Source organism: Vipera berus, assembly GCF_964194415.1.
Source record: "Vipera berus genome assembly, chromosome: Z".
NCBI lineage: Eukaryota > Metazoa > Chordata > Lepidosauria > Squamata > Viperidae > Vipera > Vipera berus.
In genome coordinates, this window is record NC_138205.1 from 97,329,197 (window position 1) to 97,338,544 (window position 9,348).

Below are 9,348 nucleotides of genomic sequence, written 5' to 3' on the forward strand. Positions count from 1 at the left end.
TTAAAGTCATTCCTATGAATCTGATGAAAGATTATTCATGACAATAGGGAGTGTTGAAGTATAAATATATAAATATTCATATACTACCAATTTGATTCAGAGTTTTGTAGATGTTTTTCTGGAATAATAATAATAATAATAATAATAATAATAATAATAATAATATAATAATAATAATAATAATAATAATAATAATAATAATAATAATAATAATAATAATAATAATAATAATAATAATAATAATAATAATAATAATAATAATAATAATAATAATAATTAGTAGTAGTAGTAGTAGTAGTTGGAAGGGACCTTGGAGGTCATCTAGTCCAACCCCCTGCTCAGGCAGGAAACCCTATACCATTTCAGGCAAATGGCTGTCCCGTCTCTTCTTAAAAACTTCCAGTGTTGGAGCATTCACCACTTCTGGAGACAGGTTGTTCCACTGATTAATTGTTCTAACTGTCAGGAAATTTCTCCTTAGTTCTAGGTTGCTTCTTTCCTTGATTAGTTTCCAGCCATTGCTTCTTGTCCTGCCTTCAGGTGCTTTGGAGAATAGCTTGACTCCCTCTTCTTTGTGGCAGCCCTTGAGATATTGGAAAACTACTATTTATATATTTATGTTTTATTTTAAATGCATGAAAATAATTACAGTTACATATGTAATAAAAGTTTTTTTAAAAAACCCTCACTATATTTCATCCGTTGCTTCTTGTCCTGCTTTCAGCTGCTTTGGAGAATAGCTTGACTCCCCCTTCTTTGTGGCAGTCCCTGAGATATTGGAACACTGCTATCATGTCACCCCTCACCCTTCTCTTCGTTTTTATAGAATAAACTTCCATATTCATTAATGGGCATGTTGGAATAAGTGCAGCACTGTCTCTAACACTGTAAAAGTGTCATTTTAAGTCTTTTTTCATGACTTTCTATAATAGCAGTAGGTGATAAGAATAATTTAAAAATGGAAGGTATGTACTAGCACACTCCTGTGTTGGGTTAGAATCTTTGATTCTAATATTGCAAGACCTGTGTACCAGCAAATGACTGTACAGCTTCCATATTTAAGCTGCAAAATTCCAGACAACAGATAGTTGACAGCAAAGAATTAGAATTCTATAAATTTGTTTCCATCTAGTGGCCATATACATAAGTGCATGAAATTCACAGGGCAGTTAGTATGTTTATGTTAACTATTTGAAAAAACCTTGGGAGGAAGAACATAATTGATCCAAAATCACCCTATAAACTTTGATACTTCTTTTCCATAGGCCTGGGTTTTGAAGCTTGTGAGAGAGTTGAACTAATTTTGTTTTCTTTTTCTATTATAAAAGGTTGCTTTCTTTTCTAGTAAAAAAACAACAACACTATTGTGAAGTTCAACTCTGAAAGTAAATATTTGCAGGAAAATACATAAAGCCTGTTACACGATGCACATTTAATCAATAAAAATAGATTATATTTCTCATTAGACATTTTGTGTAAACATAACAAACATTGGTGTTATGCACCAATGAAAAAAAATATCTCTAAATGTTAATATGCATGTACAGAGAAGCCCAGTTAACACAGTCATCTTTTTATGTTCTCTTCATTGGACATAATTTCAGTCCACTAATCATCTTCATTACTCCTCAGCAAACCTGCTTCAATTTTTTCCAGTTCCAAAAGTGAGGTGTTCACAACTATACACAGACCTTTGATAAAGTCTGATCTAAAGCATGGAAAAAATATTTTCCATTATTTGAAAAGTATACTTTTCTCTGTTAAATTTCATTCTTTTCTTTCTGTTCCTTTTTCCGATCTATCAACATTATTTTAAATTTAGGGTGCTCTTTAGGGTATTAAAATCAGAATTTTTATAATCTGGATATTACATAAAGAATCTCTTTAATACTATATCCACATAATAAATTAAAATATTGAATGAAGGACCCTGGACTGATCCTTTTGCACTTTTCATAATACCTCTTGCGTATTTGATGATGAAACATTAACATGTACTCTTTGAGCATGATTGGATCATCTATGTAACTACTTATTTGTTTTGCATTCAGCACAATTAAACACTTAAGCAGCTTGCTGGTAACCCATCACATATTATTTTTTCAAATGCTTCATAAACTTGAAATGTAGCATTTCTTCAATCTAGTAGAAAAATTGTCTGATCAAAAAGTGAGATAAGAAGATGGATAATACCTGGGAGAATATTGAGGATGGTGAGGAAGAATGAGAGGTGGGTTTTTTTTCTAACCTCAACTCACATAGGAAAATATTTCTAGAGCTTTAGGGTAGTTTTACATCCTGAAAAATTCAATTGGCTTAGAGAAAGTGAAAGAAATCACTGTAGTTGGTAGATTCAAATAAATCATTAGCAGCATAATTCCTTAATTTTCATATCAGACAGTAGAGTTTTAAACAGTTGCATAAGCAAGTTGCCTATTATGATTTATTTTGTACACTTACACATTGAGAATTATTACTGTCTAATTTTTCAGTAGCAGGGTAGTTTGCCTAGTTTGTAAAATGGGAAATCAGTAAAATGTCCTTTCCTTATTAATTGTTAGTACAGTACTCTTTGAAAACAGTGAAAATGCCATTATTCACTAATTTAAAAACTAAGTAAAACTTTCAATTCATGTTATATATCTCTTTCATTGTGTAAGTTTAATCAGTAGGGGGAAATGTTTTTTCTTAATTCTAACATTAGAATGGATTATTATTTTAATGTTTTTTAATAATTATACTTATTATCTATCCAAAGTTATTAGTGTTACAGATTTATTTAAGAGATTCAAAGATTCTAAAAAGCAATAAAAATAAACATTGTGTCCATGCATAGTGTGTATGTGTGTGTGTGTCTGTCTGTATAATGTATATGTGTGTGTAGATAGTTATATATGTATACATTCTCAAATACTTCACCAGTCTAGTTCAGACTAGATACCAAGTTGAATACAAACTACAAAATACCTTGAAAGAGACCTATCCTTGCCTGGTACTAAAGTGATATTAGGAAGCCTTGAATTCTTTTCCTTCTTATAATGTTCCTCTACATTACATTACTTGGCAGGAATAACTCAAAATATCCTCAGAGATGATAAAAGAGCTTGTACAGGTATGAGTTGAAAGCAAAATAAATAATAAGCAAGCCCTACTTCCCCCTTCAAACATTAACACTATTCTGCAATTTAAAGAGGAAAAAAAATCATCTTATATGAATTTGGTACATTAGAAAAAAATAAGAAAAAAATATTTTCATATCTGGTAGAAAAATATTTGTTCATATATCTAATTTGCTTCTAAATTGCAGGTGGCAAAAGCAGACTAAATTTCAGAATTAAGGCTGAATGGTAATCTGGATATATTCCATACACAACTACACATATTTACATATTTATTCAAATGTAATTAAATTATCTTGAATTATTCACAATGTTTAACATTTTAATTTCAGTTCTTCCTTTAAATTGCCGTATTATTAATCAATTTATTTTTCAGATGAACCTTTCAGTTGTGTGAGATAAAATTAGCCATAAAGTTATTTTTTTATTACAGAATGTATACAGAGATAGACGAACATGATATTTTCTTCTTTAACATTGTAAACTACATTGTTTAAACTACAAGCATTACCATGGATATTGTCATTTGCAATTTTTTTGGTAAATAAATAAATATTATTGGGGATATAAAAAAGAATGATTTTTGCAGTTGTAACATGATGGTGTAAAATAAGGTACAGTGGAATGTTTATTTCATACTACATATGTGTAACTTTGGGGACATTTGGAGACATTTTGCTATCTTAAACTACTACATTAATATTGGGTTGAAGTAGTGAAACATGTTACTTGCATTATTATGGTTTGTTGTACAATCATTTGGCATTTTTTTAGTCTACCCATCAAGAAAGAAAGTCCTTCCCAAGATGTTTTATGGTGTTAAAAGGTACTGTTGCAGGATGTAAGCTATTCCAAGTAAAACTACCTTATGCAATTGACTAGTGATTTTATCAATGCTGTCAGTGCTTTTGGTTGAAGTCGTTGTTCCTGTGGTTTTGGGATTGGACACAAGATGCCTATTACTATTGATGCTATCTTTGCTACCTTTTGCCACAGTTGTTCTATGTACATTTGTACATCTTTGTATTTTGTAATTTTCTACAGTTCTTTCTCTTCTATTATGCTGTCTACTGGTACTGCTATGTGTAGTTGTTACCATTATTTAAATAATGAATTACCCTTCCTTCCTTCCTTCCTTCCTTCCTTCCTTCCTTCCTTCCTTCCTTCCTTCCTTCCTTCCTTCCTTCCTTCCTTCCTTCTTCCCTCCCTCCCTCCCTCCCTCCTTTCCCTGAATATTTAATAAATATTCAATAAATCACAATCAATTTACAGTAAATATATATTTTATCATTATACCAATTACTTTTATCTTTTATATCAAAACTGATAAAATAAGGCAGAAGGTTTAGAAAGTTTGAATGGCTGTTAACTGAATTTCTGCACTTTTGACAACATTTAAATGTATGACTTTAATTGTTGCACAATTCTCAAGATATTGTAAGTCCTTTGTAAACCCTGGTGGGACTAAATGGGATTTTCCAATCAATAGAGTTCCAGAACATAATCAAGCCCTCACCTTCAGGGACACTCTTGGCTTGTTAAGCTCTTTAGAAGACCACAATTAGATCTGTACTTAATTCTTTCTTGGATAATACAACCGGTTTTTAATAAATGCTGTGTCCTGACTCTATAGCGTTCTGAGCCAACCACAGTTTCTTATATTCAGATAGTCCTCCCATCTTCCCAATAGCATCTTGGATTTCTATTATGGATGCATACCTCTACTCATTCTTGACTTCTTCCAAACCATATGGCCTCCACAGATTCAGTTCCCAGAGGCATGTTCATTGAATACATCATTTTCACAGCATGGGGAGACAACTTGCAGCTGTGGAATGCATCAAGCTAAGTTAACACAGTCCTCTATTTACTTTCCAGAGCAATTCGTTGCAAAGAAAGAGAAAAAGAAAAAAAACAGAGCAAAGATATGAAAAATGCTCTGTCCAATTTTAGCTGTGGTACCACTGGTTTCTGCTCTATCCACCAACAATATGTATCACTCAACAAATTAGCATATCAATATAAAAACTGACTGGAATATTGGAAACCAGTGTTTGTTAATTATCTTTTTATAAACTTCTGTTAGGCGGGATTGTATTCTTATTTAATACATCATGTCTCTCTCTTTAATATATTATAAATTATTTTGAAATCATTAGTAGATTTTTATAAGTAATTTTGTAATTTGACAACATATGTGTTTTCATAATATTGCATAAATCTTTAGCAGATAAAATGTTTTTTTTTGTGTTTATATTTCTTACTACAGGTACTATTTTCCCTCTGCATTGCCTTTTGGGGAATACAGATCATAAAGCAACTCACTTCAAGCTCAGCGAAGCAACACTGAGAAGGAGTCTATCAAAATTTTATTTTTTGTGATGGATTACTTTAATCTTACGTACAGAACTGCAGTAGAGATTTCTTTAATATCAATATAAACAACATATAACCAAATCTAACATCGATATGTCTCAATTTCTTTATTTTTGTTTATTTGGGAACTTCTGAATTGCCTTCTATAAAACATGTAAAATGTTTTGCATCAATTTCATTTTTATGCAAATATATATGTAATTTTAACAATTATATTAATAAATACTAATTATGTATATAGTGGCAATAAATTCATTTATTTTCTTTACATGTTGATAAAATTAAAGGACTTGTCAAATAGGTGATGAAGTTTCACTGATTTAAGACGCCTTGCACATGAATATTGAATAACAGAATTTGCAATTAATCATGAATACACTTCATATTTGCAAATGTAAGCTTTGTTCAACCTGAGGATGTTTATTTTTTAACTTGACTGTAATTCAGTCAAGTAAATTATACTCTGCCTTTAACCATTAACCATTAAAATGTTATTTTTTTTAAAAAATAACAAATACTGATGAAATCAAACTGAAAAGACCTGGGTAAAAATAAAAGTCTTAACATATTTCCTAAAAGTAGAAAGAGTGGGGCTGACTGAACACAACCCAAGAGATTCTATTTTATAATTTAGGAACTGCATCAAAGGCAATACAATGTGTCTCAAAACACACACAAAAGGAGTTGTTGTAGAATAATGCTACACATTGTATTGTGATAAATACAACTAATCCTTGACTTATAACAGTTTATTTGGTGACCATTCAAAGTTAGAATGGTGTAATTTTTTTTGCATTTACAAATTGCTGCATTCCTGTAGTCATGTGATCAAAATTCAGATGCTTGGCAACCTAGTTCATATTTATGATAGCTGCAGCACCTCAGAATCATGTGATTCCCTTTTGTGACCTTCTGATAAGTAATATCAATGGGGAAAAATTCATTTAACAACCACATTAGTAAATTAACAATTGCAATGATTTACTTAACAGTTGTGGCAAGAAAGGTCGTAAAATGGGGCAAAACTCAGTTAACAAATGTTTCACTTAGCAACATAAATTTTGGGCTCAATTATGGTTGTAAGTTGAGCACTATCTGTACCCTCTCCTGTATCAAACCCCAAATTATTCCATATTTCAAAGACAAAAGCAAAAACCTGTAAGTTGTGATGAGCAAACAATTGCCAATGCTTCTAATATCATGATCACTGGATTTTGTACAACTAGAATCTCCAGGGCATAAATAATCTTTCAGTCATATCCTTTCACAGGGTTGTTTGTTTGTTTTGCACCAGATGAAGCTTTTATATACACAGCTTCACAGACAGAGCCTCGGGTATCTGAAGAAGTGTCAGATAAAGGGCTTAGAAGCATTTTTGTAAATTGAGATGATACTGGAGGTAGGCACTTTGCTTTGCAACATGTAACTTTTGTGGTTCTTCTTTTAAGTATCTTTTGAAAATATATAAATATAAAATATGTAAATAAGTAGTTAACATATTTTGTGCCAAAGGAGATACTGAATGGCTCACTTATGCCTAGGGCCCTGCCTTAGAGATTCTAGTTGTATAAACTATTATATTTCTTCTCCTGCTTCCTGCTGTTCAAGCTTTTGATCCTCAGTTTCACATACTGCTATCCTGGACTCTGAACTTCTGCTGTCACCTTGAGTTATTAGCTGTGTCTGATTTTTTCCTTGAAACTCTGTTGTTGCTTTTGGTGTATCCAATCTCTGATCTTCAGATTGTCTTCTTTCTCAGCTGTGTTTCCCCTCTCCAATTTTGATGGATTTTTGGTTATCGGTTATAAACTGCCGGTTAAATCTTCACCCTACTATAAATCTGCATTCTAGTATAACGGTGAAAATTTTAGCACATCCAGAAGCATGTTGCTGTCTAAAAGTGAACCTAAATAATATCTATCAATCGAACTATCAAACTATCAAACTATTTAACGAACTATCGATCGATCTATCTACTGTACATCCTGCCTTTATTATTTTTACAAATAAGTCAAGGTGGTGAACATTTAGCATAAACACTTTCAAAAAATCTTATTCTTTATTCTTGATGAGAATGAGATTGAGAATGAGAATGATCACTAGAATTGATCAGGTTGACCTTCTGTAGGAGCTATGACTAAAGAGAGGAAGCTTGTATCTGGTAGATGGCTCCTTGGATAATGGCTTGTACAACACTGTGTCTTAGAACAGGGCTTTTCAACCTTTTCACCCATTGTACCACTTTTAGAACAAGGCAATATCCGAGTACCACCAGTCACCCAGCAAGGTGTCAAAAACTTGACCCCCCCCAAAAAAGGAAAAAAATGATAAAGTACAGGTAGTCCTTGACTTACAATTCGCTTAGTGACTGTTTTAAGTTACAACGGCACTGAAAAAATGACTTATGACCATTTTTCACATTTATGATTGTTGCAGCATCCCCAAGGTAATGTGATTTACATTCGCATGCTTGGCAACTGATTCATACTTATGATGTTCTGTGTCCCAGGGTCATGTGATCAACTTTTGCAACTTTTTGACAAGCAAAGTGAATGGCTGGGGGGTGGGGGTGGCCAGGTCATCACTCAGATTGCAAGGCGCCTATGTGGGGGGGAAAATCCATGGGTCTCTGGTGGAGGGGGGTGGGACTGGGGGTGGGCATGCACACCTCCCGGGCAAAGCCTACTCTCTCTGGGGGCTTGCCAGCCAGCCGGCAGGGACACTTCCCCCACAACCCACCCTCCACTCCGGGAAGACGCGGTGGTCCCATCTCGCCATGGTTGCCCCATTGGCCATGCACCGTCCTTGCTGCGTTGACCCTGTGCACCCAGGAGGCCACATCTGGGCTCACCAATCAGCAGACGACTCCGTATGGTCAGCCCCGACCTCTGCCAATGGGCTCCAGTCAACAGAGATCTCCCTGCGGGTCGACAGCTTCCCGGTGGTGGCCCCAGCTGGTGAGGAGGCTGGGACAGAGGTGGCGACCTGGGGCTGGGGTTCCCCCTCCTTTGTGTGTTAGGCCCATGGGGCTTGACACAACCATTGCCGCTGCCTTCCCACAAGCAAGTGAGCTGGGAGGAGCGGAGCAGGTGGGGGGGAGGAAGGCAACGCCGTGTACCACCAGCTAGGTGCTCACGTACCACGAGTGGTACACGTACCACCAGTTGAAAAGCCCTGTCTGAGAAGATATGGCTAAGCTTATACTTGCATCTTTTTTGCCATTATACCCACCTATTATTTATTCAGGCCCTTGAGATCTGTTGATACTTTATTTTTTTCCTACTATTTTGTCTCATTATCTATATCATGTTTATGTTTTTATTTGTTTTACTGATATATATTTGAATGTTACATAAATTCCTAATTCAGCTGCACTGTAATGACTGTAGCAGTAATTGAAAAGTATAAATAGCAGTATAATAAATAACAGGAAGTAACTTTGTACACACATACCTGAATATGATCTATCTATTTCATTTTTGTATAAATGTTTTATTAAAAATTTTTAACACAACATAAATCATTCAGTAATTTATAAAACAGAATGTTGTCTGGGTAACATTTATAAGACAATCCTTAACAATTAATTTCTATGATCTATATTCCATATGTTAATTTCATTTGATTTCCCCTTTCCCCAAAGTATCTTTCTTTGCAAAACATTAGATTAAAATAATTTTCATTATTTTACTTAACAACAGTTAAATATATAGTTTCAATAGTTTATCATTTTATCATTTTATCATCCTGTTACTGTGTTTATTTCAGTTTATTTCTCCCCCCAAATTCTGAATATTCTTACAAGTGACAATCTTTTTAACACTTAACTATATTTACATTGGTGGATTTCATT

The 9,348-nt window shown here is 33.6% G+C and overlaps 1 protein-coding gene across 1 annotated transcript in view; it reads left to right on the forward strand.

Moving 5' to 3' along the window:
- Positions 1 to 5,630, forward strand: part of AGMO (alkylglycerol monooxygenase) — a 190,213-nt gene extending 184,583 nt beyond the window's left edge. The window contains exon 13 of the mRNA XM_081343001.1: positions 5,389 to 5,630. Coding sequence (XP_081199127.1) covers positions 5,389 to 5,469 — 81 coding nt within the window. The 3' untranslated portion in view covers positions 5,470 to 5,630. The remainder of the gene's footprint in view (positions 1 to 5,388) is intronic.
- Positions 5,631 to 9,348: the final 3,718 nt, after the last annotated feature.